This window comes from Lissotriton helveticus, chromosome 7 (assembly GCF_964261635.1).
Source record: "Lissotriton helveticus chromosome 7, aLisHel1.1, whole genome shotgun sequence".
In the NCBI taxonomy this organism is placed as follows: Eukaryota; Metazoa; Chordata; class Amphibia; order Caudata; family Salamandridae; genus Lissotriton; species Lissotriton helveticus.
The window spans coordinates 414,364,600-414,382,136 of record NC_136068.1 but is presented as its reverse complement, the minus strand read 5'-3'; the positions used below and the strand labels follow the sequence as shown (position 1 = coordinate 414,382,136).

Below are 17,537 nucleotides of genomic sequence, written 5' to 3'. Positions count from 1 at the left end.
TGTGTGTTTCCGTTTCTTTGAGATATGTAAGGGTACCCTGGACATGACTGGACTAGTAAGTGGTGCGGGCTCATCTGAAACATCACACATCAAAGGTGGATCATGTGCTGGTGGGGGTCTGCCCTCTGGGGATGTGCTGGACCCTGTTTGACGCTTGCTCTGGCCCTGCCTTCTGCCCTCTGCATCATGTGTAATGGGGGATGCAACAACCGAGTACTCCTTCCTCTGCATCACCGGGATGTGGATGGGAGTAGAGGTATGGGGCGACTCAACCTCTGACACATGTGCTTTACGTTCCTTCACTAACACCAGCTTCAGGGGACGCAGGGGTGAAAATTGCCTGTCCTTGGTGGATGTACTTTCCATGGGAGAAGGCTTGGCCCTGGGATCTGCCTGCTCCTTGGGAGGTGCCTTGTCCGTGGGAGTGTCCCTGTCCTTGGGAGGTGCCCTGTCCTTAGTAGTGTCCCTGTCCTTAGTAGTGTCCCTGTCCTTGGGAGGTGCCCTGTCCTTGGGAGGTGCCCTGTTCTTAGTAGTGCCCCTGTCCTTGGGAGGTGCCCTGTCCTTGGGAGTTGCCATGTCCTTGGGAGGTGCCCTGTCCTTAGTAGTGTCCCTGTCCTTGGGAGGTGCCCTGCCCTTTGCAGTGTCCCTGTCCTTGGGAGGTGCCCTGTCCTTGGGAGGTGCCCTGTCCTTAGTAGTGTCCCTGTCCTTGGTAGGTGCCCTGTCCTTGGGAGGTTCCCTGTCCTTAGTAGTGTCCCTGTCCTTGGGAGGTGCCCTGTCCTTTGCAGTGTCCCTGTCCTTTGCAGTGTCCCTGTCCTTGGGAGTTACCCTGTCCTTGGGAGGTGCCCTGTCCTTAGTAGTGTCCCTGTCCTTGGGACGTGCCCTGTCCTTTGTAGTGTCCCTGTCCGTGGGAGGAGCGGTATCTGTGGGTGGTGTCCTGTCCTTGGTGTGTGCCTTGTCCATGAGATGTGACTTTGCCTTTAGAGTACTTTTTGAGGGGTATGCCTGTGTGCCCTGTGAATCTGTGTCCCCCAACACCCCTTGAGGATCCTGTGTGTCAACTCCAGGGTAGCTGATGTCGTGTTCTGTGAAAGATTTCACTTTCCTAGGGGATGGTGTCTGTGGCCTCCGTTGCCTGCCTTGCTGCCTGTGCCTGCTTCTACTGCAATACCCAGAAAATGAGGCCTGTTCAGAAATGTCACTCTCCCTTGAGACAGTAAGTGGTGTGGATGGGGGAACTGAAGTAGAACCTTGTCCATGTGACTTTTGAATGGCTGCAGACACTGTGTTGGATAAGGACTGTACTGTTCTGTGGAGACCAGCAACATCACCTTGCATCCCCTCCATAAATGCTACCCCCTGCCCAAACTTCCTATCGTGGTCCGGGAATGCATTAATCATGTTTGTCTGCCCTACACACAGCTGGCGCAGCAGATCAACCGCCTGAGCTCTAAGGGCAGTTTGTGTCACAGGGGCAGGAGCAGCGATGCCTGCACCAAAGGCCACTCTGCTCCCCCTACTCTGGCAGGCACGAGCAGTACTTGTTGCAGTTGGTGGCAGTGTGGGCCCAGTGTGCTGTGTACCTATTGAAGTTGTAGATTGTCCACTCACTGTGTCTAACAACAGTGCTGACTCACCACTGCTGTCTGAAGATGAGGACGATGGGGTCTCCAAATGTGAGTCCTCAGGGATAGTTCTGTCCCCCTCTCCGGGGCTGCTCTCTTCAGTCTCAGTTTGCGTGTGTGTGATCTCAGATCCAGATGCATTGCCACCACTAAGCTCCGTCGTATGTGGGTCAGTGCCCTCGTTCAAAGCTGAACTAGAGATAAAAGAGGTATACCTAAGTACCACACCCACATACTGCAAATTACAAAATACAAACTTCCTTCCCTGCTGACCAACATGTAGCACCCATCGTGCACATTAACCACCCCTACCAGACATCCTCATGTCAGAGAATTAGTGGGCCCTGTGACGCATGTACATGAAAGAAACATGGCAAGTGCATACAGCCCACCACACATGTGATGGCATGGGACCACAGACCTGAATGGCATGTCCTGGGCCCCTGCACTACAATGCTACTGGTATGTGCAGCTGGCTGACATGGATGCTAACTCTCACTCCGCTAATGCCACCAACATGCAATAACAGCACACCATATACACCACGGATGTCACTACTGTGTCTGACCAGCAATACATGCATGCAGTCCCAAGTCACAGACCCATTTAGTGTGCTTACCGCTAGTTTGCTGCTGCTCCCTTCTCAACTGTGCAGACAGGTCAGGATGGATCACATCCATGATACGTAGCATCAGAGGGGTCATGGTACGTCGTGCAAGACGGCCTGATCTTGGAATCATCCCCAGTGTCATCTCCGCCACAGTCTTGCTGAGCCTGGAGATATCGTCCCACCGCTTGTGGCAGTGTGTGTGTTGCCTGTTGCACACCCCCACTGCCCGTACATCACGTGCTATGGCCATCCACACGGCCTTGCGATGGTGCAGCTTGACCAACCATAATGGGAGACAAGAGGGGGCAAGTCATTGAACACTTGGCCGTTCACACAGATAGAAGTTACAGGTATCTGTCTGCTGCCAAGCACAGTACAACGTATGGGACGGACAGGTCGATATGCATTATTCCATCATGCAATGCAGGTGAGGTACACACCCAAAAGATATATGTGATTGGTTGTGACCCAGCACAGCCGCAAGACTACACATGTCATGTTTGTGACTCCCCACAGATAACAATTTGCTGCGTAGAGGTCAATCAGTCAGTGATAGAACCAGGAACACATCACAACGTGCCTGGGGTGCTGGGGCATACCCACACTGACTCCCACAGAACACCTCCCAGATTGCGGAGGCCAGGAGTCAGGGACCACCTCATGCACACCAACATGTTCCCCACTGCACTTACCACCTGTCCTGGGGCACCGTAGAGCCGTTCATAGTGGCGGAGCACACCGTCCACAAGGACCTCCAGCGCCTCTGCAATGAATGGTCGGGACCGGATCTGTCCAACTCTTGCCATGGCAAGGTCCAGGACACTGGCACAACAGCAGCAGTTGGTGGAGTGGGCAGCAGCAGCAGGTAGAGGTGATGAGTGCCGGCAGCAGTTTGTGGAGTGGGCAGCAGCAGCAGGTAGAGGTGATGGGTGCCGGCAGCAGTTGGTGGAGTGGGCAGCAGCAGCAGGTAGAGGTGATGGGTGCCGGCAGCAGTTGGTGGAGCGGGCAGCAGCAGCAGGTCGAGGTGATGGGTGCAGGCAGCAGTGGCTGGAGCAGTGGATGTGTGGTGCTCAAACTCACATATTTATAGGGCTCTGAGCTGATTTCAGTGGCACACGTCAGCAGCAATTGGTGTTCCCGGGTTGCCTCATTCAAAATGAGCCAATGACTGGCCCCGCTGTGGCAGTGCACGGCTTTCGCTTTTTTAGAAATCGCTCACGCGTCCCGCGGTACCTCTTTCCATTGGCTGCATGTGCAAGGACCATCACGTTCACACACCGCCAACCGCATGTGCGCGCTACTGCGATGGTGCATCATTTGAAAATTAACACTAACTGGCACCGAAATGGCTGAGCACGCATTCCGCGGGGGCGGGGCAGGCTAACAGATACATTTGACTGCAAGTGGAAATGGCAGTTGGTATCCCCCCCATTCAGTCACATAGCGGCACCTACCGCAGGGGTCCGTGCGGTTACCTACCGCCAGGTTTGGGCGGTGGGTGCCAATATGTGTATTGATCTCACCGTGGCATGGATGGCCATGGCCGGTTACCTACCACCGGGTCCGGGCGGTGGATGCCAATATGTGTATTGATGTCACCGTGGCATGGATGGCCATGGCCCGTTACCTTCCGCCGGGTCCGGGCGGTGGGTGCCAATATGTGTATTGATGTCACCGTGGCATGGATGGCCATGGCCGGTTACCTACCACCGGGTCCGGGCGGTGGGTGCCAATATGTGTATTGATGTCACCGTGGCATGGATGGCCATGGCCGGTTACCTACCACAGGGTCCGTGCGGTTACCTACCGCCGGATCCGGGCGGTAGGTAACCGGCCATGGCCATCCATGCCACGGTGACATCAATACACAAATTGGCACCCACCGCCCGGACCCGGCGGTAGGTAACCGCCCGGACCCTGTGGTAGGTAACCGGCCATGGCCATCCATGCCACGGTGAAATCAATACACATATTGGCACCCACCGCCCGGACCCGGCGGTAGGTAACCGGCCATGGCCTTCCATGCCACGGTGACATCAATACACATATTGGCACCCACCGCCCGGACCCGGCGGGAGGTAACCGGCCATGGCCATCCATGCCACGGTGACATCAATACACATATAGGCACCGCACGGACCCGCTATGTGACTGAATGGGGGATACCAACTGCCATTTCCACTTGCACAGTCAAATGTATCTGTTAGCCTGCCCCGCCCCCGCGGAATGCGTGCTTTGCCATTTTGATGCCAGTGAGTGTTGATTTTCAAATGATGCACCATCGCGGTAGCGCACAGGCGGTTGACGGTTTGTGACCGTGATGGAACTTCCCCATGCAGACAACGATACGCACAATTGCAGTAGTAAGGACAATTTTCTGTGATGTCGGTTGGCGTGCCGTGACGGGGTGTGTAAACACACTGCATGTCTCCGCACTCATCTAATGATAATTGTTGTCCATGTGTGTGAGGGGATGTCCGGAATGCATCAACACTCAGCATGTCATGTAAATGGGTCGTGTCCATGTGTCTCATCGATGTCCATTTGTTGCATGTGTAATCATACTATTCACATCACCAGTGGTCGTCAAAGGACAGTGATGTGACCTCAAATTGCGTCAGATGTGCAACAGCAATGTGGTGATATATTGGTTTTGAGATCACACGTTTGAAAGTGTACACATCGACACAGTCCATTAAGGCTGTGCACCCACAGTTTGATCCAGTCGTGAGTGTGTGTTTCGTTTGTGCAAGGAATAATGATGGGGGATACATGCATTCAGTGTATGCGTCTGTGTGTTGTATGTTGAATGTCAATGCCTGTCATGTGAGCATGCACAGCATTGTTGGTAGTTTCATGGGTGCATGAAGACAAGGAGGGTGTGTTCCAGGTTCGTCTTGTGAGTGCACATCCATGTGTGTCTGTGGTGATGCTTGTCCACACATGGGCACTTCGTCATGTGATGTCGGCTGTGCTCGAAACATGTGTGAACTTACCATTGTACACATTTGTTCACAGGATGTTGTTTGTGGGTGAACATTGTGTGTGTAGTTGTCTGTAGTGCCTTATATTTCTGTCACGTCACACATACAATCAGTGTCTACAACATGGATTATTTGTGGTGTGTTGGTAACGATGTGCTAGTGTGGTTCAGCTGTGCTGTGTTGTACAATTGACATCTGCTCACAGCTACTCCCACACAGGAGGGCTCCTAATGTGCATCGACCATACACTGTGCTGGAGGACATGGTAGGAGAGGAGGTGATCCGCAAATTCCGGCTTGACCGACCTACATTGCTGGACCTTGTAGCACAATTGGCACCGCACCTGCAGCCATGCAGGGCATATCCTGGAGCAATTACACCCACAGCAAAGGTGATGGCGGCACTTCACTTCTTCGCCACGGGCACATTCCAGTACACAGTTGGTCATGCCGGGGGGATGTCCCAATCCATGTTTAGCATGGTACTGCGGGATGTGCTTGAAGCCATGATGCGTTACAAGGATGCTTACATCCATTTCCCACGTCCAGCAGATTTGGCAGCAGTGAAAGGAGACTTCTATGCCCTGGGCCAGATTCCACACGTAGTGGGTGCCATTGATGGCACACATATTGGTCTAGTCCCACGCCAGGCACGTGAACCCATCTATCGCAATCGGAAGCACTACCATTCAATCAATGTGCAAGTGGTGTGCCTGGCTAACAACATCATCTCTCATGTGTGTGCCAGATTTCCGGGATCCGCACATGACTCCCACATCCTGCGGAGCAGCATTGTCCCCCAACTGATGGCTAATCTGCGTCAAGATCGTGAGTGGCTTGTAGGTGAGTGTGCTGTGATGACTACTGTGTTGTATGTGTGCCATTCTGTTCCCACCAGTACTGGTACTGATGTATGTATCTGTCATCCCCACACCTAGGTGACTCTGCGTACCCAAACCGGCCGTGGCTGCTTAGCCCCCTACGGAATCCAACTACCCCAGGGGAAATGCGCTATAATGAGGCCCATGGGAAGACACGTCGGGTGGTGGAACGTACATTTGGTCTTCTGAAGTCTAGGTTTCGCTGCCTGGATAAAACCGGAGGGGCCCTGCAATACTCACTCGGCAAAGTATGTAAAATCGTGCTTGCCTGCTGCATGCTCCACAACCTGGCCTTGCGCAAGAACATTGAAATCATCATGGACCCTGGAGACCAACAGGTTGCTCCGCCTCCCATCCCACCCATGTCCAGTGATGACGATAGTGGGGAGGAAGAAGGTGTGGACCAGAGGCGTCAGGTCATTGACCGCTACTTTCCTTGAATGTGAGTAAGTACGTCTTGCGCTGGTGTTCAATGCGTGATGTATGTTTGCTGGTGATGTGTGGATGTGGTGTGTGAATGCTGCCTGTTCTGGTATGTTCTGTTCGCAAATGGGTGTGGGAGATGGTGTACATGCAATGCTCCCTGATGTGTGTCCTGTGATCCGTTTAATTTGTGATGAGTGTGGTTTGTGGGATGTTGCAGTACGGTGTGGTGCGATGGGTGTGATTCAGTTTCCTGACCTGTGCTTGTTGTTCTCTCATTATCCCTAGGTCACTCCCACAGAGCCATGATTCTGAAGAACATTGATCCCTTGACCTGGTAATGACAACTACTAAGACAATCCTGTGTTTAAAACATGGTGGTCACACAGCCTTGAGTGTTTCTGTGGTGTTTATTTACAGGGGGGATTTGTGTCAGTACCTATTTACAAAATGGTGGTGGAGGGGAAGAGTGAGTTGAAGGTCATGTGAGATGATCCCACCTAGTCCAACAGTCGTGTGCCAATGCATGGCATTGTGGGGCAAGATAGTTCACAGAGTGAATGCCAGGCTCAAGGTATGTTGAAGTCAGTGCCGGCCCCTCATCTGGCGGGTGGTTGGTGCATTGCCACTGCTCTGTCCTGGATCCAGCCTCGGACGGCCCCTCCATCTTCGAGCCGGAGTGGACCCAGCTGTGGGGGCTGGTTGTTCGGGGGACACCTCCCTGTCAGTGGTCTCAGGTGATGGTGGTGTCCTGTCCCGCTGGCCACTTGGGTGAGGGGGAGGTGGTGTGTTGCGGGATAACCACTCCCTCCAAACAGATGTTTGCTGGCCCATGAGGTCCACTATTTGTCCCATACGGCTGTCCATTGACCTCAACAGCTGGCGGGTCTCAAGTGAGTCTTGGCACGCATGATCCGCCTGTGCCTGGGACCGCTCGTACGATGCATGCACTCTTGAAATGAGATCCAGGGTCTTGGTCCTAGGATTGGGTGGATCTTGTCCCCCACCAGGCCTTGCACCTGCCCTCCTGTCCGGAACCTGTATCCTCACCTGTGTCCTCACCCGTCCACTCTTCCTGCTAGCCTGTGATGTTGATGATCTGGCATCGTCCAATGGGTCAGGGAGGGTGGCACAGGCAGGACTGGTGGTGGTGGTGGTGGTGGTGTTAGCTGCACAGGTCACAATGGCAGAAGTTGCTGTGGTTCCACTGGCCAATGTGGTGGGGGTAGGGATGTCCAGGGAGCCTGATGGCCCAGGGAATGTATGCGGACCGGCATCGCCCTCCGCATCCGAGTTGTCCAGGGAATCATCACCAGAGCGTCCATGCTGGGATGGGGGCGACTGGTGCTGGCGGTTGCTGGCTTCTCCTGCCAGTTCTCGGTCACCTGAGGGAAAAAAATTGTAAAATCAATGCTGTGGACATGACAGGTTTGTTGTTACATTACAATTTCCTAGGGATTCAGGACATGGCTGTTGATGTCATCACATTGGTGTGGCACACAGTACTGGGCATTATGGTGGTGTGGAGGTGGGGAGACAATACTTGGATATGTGTAGTGCTGTTCTGATATTGGTTGGTACCCCTGGACTTTGTGTAGCATTGGAGTCATTTTGACATGGTTGGTGTTTTTCAGCAATGTGGACTAGGGCATGTTCACCAGGGCTGTGGACAACCTACCTTGCTACTGTACCTGGTCTAGTCACTGTCATAAGAGGCATGTGTTGGTCTTTCATGTGGTTTGTCTACCTTGTGTTAGTGGCATGCTTTGGACATTGCATCCATGTGCCTTGTGTCAGGACACACATTGTACTTGCTGTTGGGGCTATGTCAAGTCTCACATCTTACACAGACTGCCTACTACATGGATTGTGTGGACTGCCACCATGTCTGAGTTTCCCCTTGCAAGTTCTTTGATGTGTGCAGATGTGACGCTTCTCTTCCATGTGTCCAAGGGTCTGTTATTTGTGGGTCCTTATGTGGACATATGGTACTTGTTTGTTGTTCGACTAATGCAGTATGCAGGCACTGCGTGCTCACCTGTCCCATGTTTTATGTCACATTTTCCCCATGGAGTTACTATATAGCCATGTGTTGTGTTGCTCCTAGCTGCAATCATGAGGATGGAGGGTGCACATTTGTATTTGGAGTACAGACTTCCCCCTCACACCCACCCCTCCCTGTGAAGATGGCAACCTACCTGTTAGTTTGAAGAGGCAGATGCACTGGTCAGCACATGGTGGGGTACTCCATTTAGCTCTGGGGTAGGACATGGGGGCCTGTTGAGAGTTGTAGTGCTGGCCTCTCACCCACCCTCCCTCCCTGTGGACATGGGGGCCTGTTGGGAGTTGTAGTGCTGGCCTCTCACCCATTACCCACCCACCCACCCACCCTCCCTGTGGACATGGGGGCCTGTTGGGAGTTGTAGTGCTGGCCTCGCCTGTGGACATGGGGGCCTATTGGGAGTTGTGGTGTTAGCTGCTTGACCACATGCATGCCTGGGAACGTAGGAGGCTACATTTGTGGTTGCTCATGGTGGGTGCATTTGAGCCCTGGGGGTTCACAATTGGGTGACTGTGCAACCTACTTGTCTGTATCAGGAGGAATCCTGTTGCCCATTGCCCGCTGAGGGAGAGAGCTGGGGGACCGTTGTTGCCACTGGCCACCCGTGCCTCGAGTCACCCGGGGACCGTGCGCTGCTTGCCTACAACATCCAGCAGGCAGCACGGTCTCGCGTGAGGTGCCAGCTGGAAGCCAGGCCCCCTGGACCTTTAAACTCGGTACCGGACCAACGCGCAGCGGGACGCGCAACTTACTTGTCTGTATCAGGAGGAAAAATTTTGTGACATTTATTAGTTTATCATTTGTTGAGTCACAATCTACATACACCCCAATTGTCATTTGTATTAACTATAGCACAAGCCTAGACCTCCCAGGGTGAGAATGGTACCTAGTACCCAAAAAGGCAACAAAAAAAGTAGTAGGGGAGGGGGTGGGGGCCTTGCAGGGACACTAGACGCTTATATCACCAAGGCTGCTTCAGCTCTGGAGAAGGAGATTGAGATGACTGTGCACCGTTTATCCCTTGACCCTGTTTTACAGAGGAGATCATCACTAGATGGTATAGCTCTTGCTCGGTCCCCTAAACAGGCACAAACACAGGTTATCCCTATTTGCCAGGCTAACAGGGACCTATCAACCATTCTAAACATTAGTGGGGTCGATGTTAGTTTAGAATCTTTTATGACATACACGAGTGCAGAACAAGCCCAAAGTAAAGGTGACCGTCAAATTAAGGAGTTGGCCAACGAACATAAATCTTCTGACTGCATGCCGGCCCCCGCAATCAAGCGTAAACGGGGCGGTCGCAAACAGAAGGGTGGGTGCACGAAGAAATCAAAGGTTGCATCGCCCAATGGTAGGGATAAGGTCAGTTTTGAGAAAAATAAAATGATTAGCCAGGTGACCACATTGGGACCTAAATCAAACAGCCCAGTTATTGAAATAAATGACCCTACACCTATAGAAAATATGGACACAGTATGCTTGTTAGATAAAATTGAACAACTGGTTAAGTCTTTAATCCTTCCTTTAGTAGAACGGACGAGAAGGATATGTACCAAGTTGGACAATCTTCATAAGATCGTTGAGTCGAATTCTGACATATTAAAGAAGATGGCAGTTGCAAAATCTCCCCAAACCAATGTTCCCATTACACCTGACAATAATCAGAAGCCTGCTCCTAAGTTGTGCAAAGGGGGCAAGGAGATGTTGAAGCAAGGTGGGGGAAAACCGAGGGTCAAGCTCCTCGGGCTCAGAGTCAGACAAATAAAAGCAGCCAAGGTGACAGGAATCACTCAATCACCAAGGGTCAAGCGGTTAAAGCCATTGTCAGAGTCAACAAGCATGGGCAATAAGACACTAGTTGACCTCCCCCAGATTCTTTTCCCTACGTTATTGTGTTGGCTGGTGTCCCAGAATGGACTCCCGATAGGTCAGAAAGCTTCCAGGAATTAAAAAATAAAGTGATGTTTTGGCTGGCCAAAAATAGGCCTCTTAGACCAGACCTCAACGTGGAAATTTTAAATGTAAGGAGAGTAAGTTGGGTGGGCTCTAAAGTAAAGGACGTTGAGGGAGACTGCATCATAGTGAATTTTAGAGATGCACGAGTTGCTCAGTTTATTGGTGTTTTTTTGAATAATGATGACGCAGGTGGAATTATTTCCCTTGACTTAGGTTATTTCTATCCATCTGCCGCTGCTGTGATTGGCAGTGGAATGAGACCATTCAACCCCTCATATGGAAACAACCACTTTCGCTCACTGGCCCCTGCTGTGGTTGGCAACAGGAGAGCATTTAATCGGTCACAGGGAAATAGCTATCCTCAGTCAGTAAATTACTTTAATGTCCCACTGGCTCCTACCATATATAGAGGTCCATTTCCTAACCATCCTCTTAGCAGTCACTCGGCAGGAAATCAATTTAATATCCCAACTAGAAATCAATTCGAACCACTGTCCGACTTAGGATGGGTGGATTGACAGACAAGGGAGAAAGTAACTGCGGATAGTAGTGAAAACCCCGGGTCCCACCATGTAATGGCACAACAAGAAAAATTGGGGTCTTTCGAAAATAAAAAGGATTTTGTGCCTGTTATCCCTCAAACAAACACTAGTTGTGACCCACCAGCAAGTAAAATCGGTCTGGTAGACGGTCTAGGCCATTTACAGATTAATTCAAACCTAAAGTTTGTAACTTGGAATATTGCCGGCATAAAAAATAAAGTTGATAACCCATTTTGGAGACAATATATAGGGGGGGGCGATATTATCGGGCTACAAGAAACTTGGGACTGTGGGAATATCTTTAGTCTAGCTGGTTACACTACTTACTATATTCCCGCAGTAGCATCCAACATGGGGAGGGCAAAGGGTGGATTGGTTACATTAATTTCGGCCACCATTCCTGGGACCCATACCAAACTAGAAACAGGGTCTCCATATTGTTTGGCTGTACAAATCGTTCATAAAGGCATGGCTAATATTTTAATTATTAATTTTTATAACTCGTTTAATAGAGGTACCACGATTGATCACCTGGTCACGTTAAATTCTTTCCTGGAAAATTACAGGGAAGTCAATAACAACCAACTCTTTATGGTAGTTCTGGGGGACTTTAATGTTCATGGTTGCCCGGATAAGTGTTCTTCTATAGATCAATTAGGGCCCTTAGAGCAAGGCGACACTCATTTCGAACACTCCGCATCAGGAGACCTTCTCGAAAAAATTCTGGCAGATAATGGTTTGATGCTCCCAGCGAGGGAGAATGAGGAGATCCCTACCTTTAAAGGGAATGGGAACCACTCAGTTATTGATTATATATTTGCTAGTTTAACATTAGGGGATAAGATTTGTGGTTATTCTGCAGTTTGGTCACATTATAGTGACCATAATCCTGTGGTCTTTAGTCTCACTGATTTAATTCCAAAATCTAAGGCGTGCCTCACTAGGACGGACAAGTACGATATCCGTCCGACAGATCAGGCACGTAGAATTAGATGGGATAGAGTGGTCTCTGAGGACTTCCTAACTAATCTCATAAGTACAGTAGGAACTGAGTTTAATACATGTATGAATCATCAAGCGGGGAATGAGGAGGTTCTGGCGGCTTACTCAATAATCTGCACCCAGGTAGCTTTAGATCTCCGGCGGCCTGGGAAAGCAAAGGATCCTGCAGAGTTGGGTTGGTTTGACCAAAACTGTTCTTCAGCAAACCGAAAGCTTAGGGCCGCCCTCAAATGCAAACCAGTTGATAAATTTAAGGTGGCTGCATTAAGGAAATCCTATAAAAAAGTCCTAGCGGCTAGGAGACGTGAAATAAGGGATGCGGCCTGGGAAGAATTGATCTCTGTAGATGTACTTAAGAATAGCACCAAATTCTGGGCAATTGTGAATAAACCTTTTTTTAATGACCCTTGCAATAATCAGTTGGATTGTGGCATACAGAAACAAGTGTGGTACTCTCATTTTAAGTCAGTCTATGAAGGCGACAACATAGGGGAGGTAGCGACACTGACCCCTACTACGGACTCCTACATTTTAGTAGTCACTGAGACAGAGGTGGCAGACGCAATCAGTAAGATGACAAGTAATAAAGCCCGGGCCCTGATGGCGCCCCAGCTGACCTCTTTAAATCAGACTTCAAGACCTGGTCAAGAGTTTTAACAAATGTTTTTAATAGGGTATGTAAATCGGGTATCCCGGGTACCTGGTCGGAATCAGTTATCGTACCAATTTCTAAAAAAAGGAAATAGAGGCGAACCTAGTAATTATCGCCCGATTTCTCTTATTGACTCAGCAGTGAAAGTTTTAGGTCGAGTGGTCTTAGGCAAATTCACAGACTGGTTGGCTGAAAATAACACGCTCTCATTGCCTACAATATGGGTTCAGGAAGGGACGGGGTACCATAGATCAAAGCCTCAACCTCCAATTGTTACTTGGGAAATATACCATCGCCAAAAGGGGCACGTTATATCTTGCCTTTATGGACCATTCCTCGGCCTTTGACCGCGTGAATAGGTCCAAATTATGGGGGTTGTTGCTTAAGCTAGGTATCGATGAAAATATTGTGCACTTCCTTGCTGACCTGCATAGGGATCTTACGGCCACAGTCAGATATGACCGTTTGGGTAATTGCACGGAAAAGATCGGGATCACTTATGGGGTGAGGCAGGGTTGTATTTTAGCCCCCCTATTATTCACCCTTTATAATAATGACCTAGGTGCTGTTTTAAGTGGGGCGTGCAAAGATATTCCGAGGGCAGGCAAATTTTGTATACGGGCATTACTTTATGCCGATGATGCTGCTCAACTAGCGCGCACGGCAGTTGGGCTGCAACGCCTTTTAAATTCCTTTGCTGATTTTATGAAAGGGCTGGATTTAAGTGTTAATTTCAAGAAATCGCATGTAATGATTGTGGGCAGCAAGTGTAAAAGAAAAAAGACTATGCCTTGTGAAGGTGACATCTTATCCAGGGTGTCCGGATTCCCATACCTAGGGGTCATTTTTGATGACAACTCGTCATGGTTGCCCCAGATGGTTGCGAAACGTAACACCTTTGCCAGATCTATTCTGTCTGTCCTGGGTTTCTCTCGTAAATTGGGGGTAAAGCCATTGCAGGCAGTGTTGAAAGTTTATGATGCCAAATGTGTCTCCCTAGCAATGTATGGTGCAGAGTTGTGGGGGTTTAAAAATGCAAAACTGTTACAGGTGGCAGAGGACAAATTTTGTAAGTCAATTTTATCAATCCCTCAATCTACCTCTAGCTATATTGCTCACCAAGAGTGTGGGGTGGAATATTTAGAAGATCGCATAGCAGTAGCACCCCTACTAAAAATGGATTGCAGTCTGGTTGAACCCTGAGCTGGAACTGAATCATGAGATTCTCAGGGATTGCTTGGCACTTGATCGAGGTAACTCAATTCCTTGGCTGAACTATGTAAAAAAATTATCAGTCACTTTGGGGCGCCCAGAACTATATGATCATCCGTTAAAATTATTGAAGGGGGATTTGAAATGGGTAAAGGTAACTCACAAGCTGATAACAGGTTTGGCTAGAGAAGACATGGAATTTACAAAACCGACAGTAAGGGCTCATCAGTTGGTCAAAACCGCAAGAGATATGGAACCTTACTTAAGAACTGTTACTAATTCCAATCATCGATTTTTATTGACCAAGTTCAGACTGAATAAATTCCACCTCCTTCTTACAGAACGGCCTGGCTGGACTAGAGAGGGGGATTTGGAGATCTGCTTGTGTGACGGATTCTCCATCATGGACACTATGCACTTTATTTTTTTTTGCAAATATCTCAGCCCCATCCGCAAAAGGTTTATCATTCCTTTAATTAAAGACAAATTGTTTAGACAAGCGAAACCTGCCCTTTTGTACTTGCAACTATCGGTTAACACTTGGGAAATTTTTAAACATTGCAATGAGACTAAGGAGAAAAATTAAATGGTCTTGTTGTACATTGTAAAGATATTAGAAGAAGGCATTTATATACAGTCCTATTTTATTTATTTATATTTTGTATTGGATGATTTTAATGTAATTAAGTACTGTATGGATTGCTAATTTGCACACCATAGAACTCTTTTTAATTGTATTAATTATGATAACGTGGTCTTGACTTGTGGTATGTAGTATGCTTTTATGGTTTTTGTCTACACCGAATAAAGTATTCCTAACTGACTGACTGACTGGGTGACTGTGTGGTCCACATGCATGGATTGGAGACTGGGAGATGTGTCTTAGCAGTTGTGCGAGGCAGGACATTACAGTGTGATGGTGGACATTGATTTGTACTTACCAGCCTCCACTCCCTCGTCTATTCCTTCCAGGCTCTCAGGGTGCATTGTGGCTAGAACCTTCTCCTCCCATTGGCTGTATAGTATTAGATCCATGGGAGGGCCACTGCCAGTTTGGTGTGCCCGCAGGTGGTTCTTGGCCCTGATGCCTTTCACCCTTGCCTTGAGGTCGTGCCACCGCCTCTGGATATCGTGTTTGGTGCGTGGCACGGTCCCTGAAGCATTCACTCTGGTCACTATCCTGTCCCACATTGTGGTCTTGTTTGCCAAGATGGTCTGCTGGACTAGGGTACCGAACAGATGTGGTTCTACACGGATGATTTCATCCACCATGACCTTCAACTCCCTCTATGTGAACTTTGTTTTTTTCTTGGGGGCCATGGTGTGTGATGTGCAAGGTGTTGACGGTGTTGGGTGTTGGGTGTGTGGTATGTAGGGATTGTGGTGTCGGAGTTGGTGTGGTGGGTGTGTTGGTGTGCAGGTTGTATGTGTGTTTGAGTGTGTCAGATGTGTGTGATGTGTGCCTCTTTCTTGCAGATGTGCTGTGTTGCAAAGGATTGTGGTGATGGGAGGGATTCCTTTTATAATCTGTGTGGTGGTTGTGTCCCAATGGTTTTTTGCAGTCAGGTGTTCTGTGGGTGTGGAGACTTGGATGCTCTTGTTTGTGCTGGGGGTGTGTCATTGGGGCGTGGAGTTGTTGGGGGTGGGTTTTCCAGGTAGGTGTGTGTCCTTTTTTTTTGGTTTACTTTTTATTTCCGGCCGCCATTTTTGTTTCGGTTTGACAGCAGAGGGGATGTTCGTTTGGTTCTTCCGCAGTCAAGTTCCGTTTGTCGTTGTATTTTTTCTGCGGCGGTCGTGGACGGTGGTGAGTTCCGTTGGGTTTGCGGGGTTATCCTAATCATGCGGCCGGTCCCTCCACAGGCCTTGCGGAGGTTGGGTCTGTTTCCGCGGGTGTTACGTCCCCGGCGGTTGTTTTTTCTGTGGTACCGTCCACGTGCGGCGGTCTTTGGTATGATCCGTCCCCCACGGTCGGTGTGTGCTGGCGGAAAAATCCTAATCGCACTGGCGGTTTGTCTGCGATGCGGTCGGGAGTATTTTTCCTGCCAACATGGCGGTCGTACACGTTTCCGTCCCCCATCGTAATTGGCCCCTAAATTTGCACGGCTGGAGTATATATATGCCCGAGACATGCCGATTGCTGCACACCCGGGTATCTCTGCGGCTCAGGAACGTGGGGTCCTTACTTTATCACAGAAGGCAGGGTTTTCAAAGCTTGGCGATATGTATTTGAATGGCTCCTTTTTGTCTCTTGCTGATTTTCAGGCTGGTCAAATGTATAATGCAGTGCTTGGGTTCAGATTTCCAGATAGCGCTTTGCAGTAAGGTCCCTATTTCTTGAGTTCCCTGCAGAGCCTAAGATTATGAATGCACTACAGATGATCCTAGCAGAAGGTGAGAGCAGAGGTCTGGTCACTAGACTATATAAGGCTTCCCAAAGGGAAAAAGACTTGGCGGACTCCTCCTCACTTGATAAATTAATAAAATGCTTATGGCCCCTTTAACACAAGAAAGTTGGGAGTCCTGCTGCAAATTGACGGGGCGCCTGACTGCTAATTGTAATCTCCGCATTATCCTTCAAGTACCTACATCAGTGTTATTACACCCCTGTGCATTTGCTGAGATTTGGACTGAGGGCGTATGCGAGATGCACCAGATGCGGACAAGATGGGGCTGACTCCATACACCTGGCATGGGAATGCGCTATTATATTTGCTTTTTGGCAGCAGTTTGTAAAAGTGCTCACTGAAATGAGGCTTGAAAGGATTGAATGTACACCCGAGCAGTGCCAGCTCAGACAGGTAAACCTTGCAATAGACATATTGTTGCTATTTCTACTCTGTTTGCTAAATGTGCTGTCGCAATGCACTGGGGCACCAAGATGGGCCCCACTCTGTTGAAGTGGATTCGAGATCTCACATATTGTAAAGATTAAATGAAGATATACGCAGAGGAGCTGCCTGCTACTTCCAGGCCTAAATATTTTTGGGTGCCACCGACTGTGTACCTGCTGGAAAACTGGGACCTGCTATTATTGGTTAGGAATAATTGTTTTGATGGGCTGTATAACTTAGAGGTAGGACCTATTGAGCCACTGGAACCTGCACTGTACTGCACAAGTTTGACCATGTTACATATGCCCTGCTTGTTGGGCTTGGTTGGGAAGGGTTAAGGGAGGGATTGGGAATTGTTCACCATAAAAGTAAAAATGTCCTCATCCGCTATTGTAAATCGCCTGTTATGCAGGGTGGGCCCTTAGCCGCCCTGCTAGATGTATCTTGCAATATAATAAATAAAATAAAATAAAAAAATAAAAAAAGCATTTAGGGTCCATCTTTACTTCTCTTCTTTCATCAATGTCCAGGAGAACCGTAGATTGCTTGTATTGGGAGCAAAGTTTCCCAAAGTAAATTTAGGGTATTTATCGATAGAGATTGGTAAGGTCTGGAAAAACATGTTGCTTAACCAGTTGCTCCAAGGCCAACTTTGCCTTTAATGGGAGAGCAAGAAGCTTTGCTCGGTACAGTGTGAGAGTATGTAAAATTTGTAAGTATCAGTAGAATTGGAAGTTGTGAAAGGTACATACTTTCTT

General features: G+C 49.2%; 2 protein-coding genes across 9 annotated transcripts in view; one reads left to right on the top strand and one right to left on the bottom strand.

Annotated features, from left to right (window-relative positions):
- LOC144768536 (uncharacterized) overlaps window positions 1-17,537 on the top strand; it is a 1,350,740-nt gene that overhangs the window by 235,090 nt on the left and 1,098,113 nt on the right. The gene's annotated exons all lie outside the window — the stretch shown is intronic.
- Window positions 1-17,537, bottom strand: part of LOC144767004 (uncharacterized) — a 268,113-nt gene that overhangs the window by 5,617 nt on the left and 244,959 nt on the right. The window contains exon 4 of the mRNA XM_078650663.1: window positions 7,833-7,904. Within this exon, the coding sequence (XP_078506789.1) occupies window positions 7,833-7,904 (72 nt within the window). The remainder of the gene's footprint in view (window positions 1-7,832; window positions 7,905-17,537) is intronic.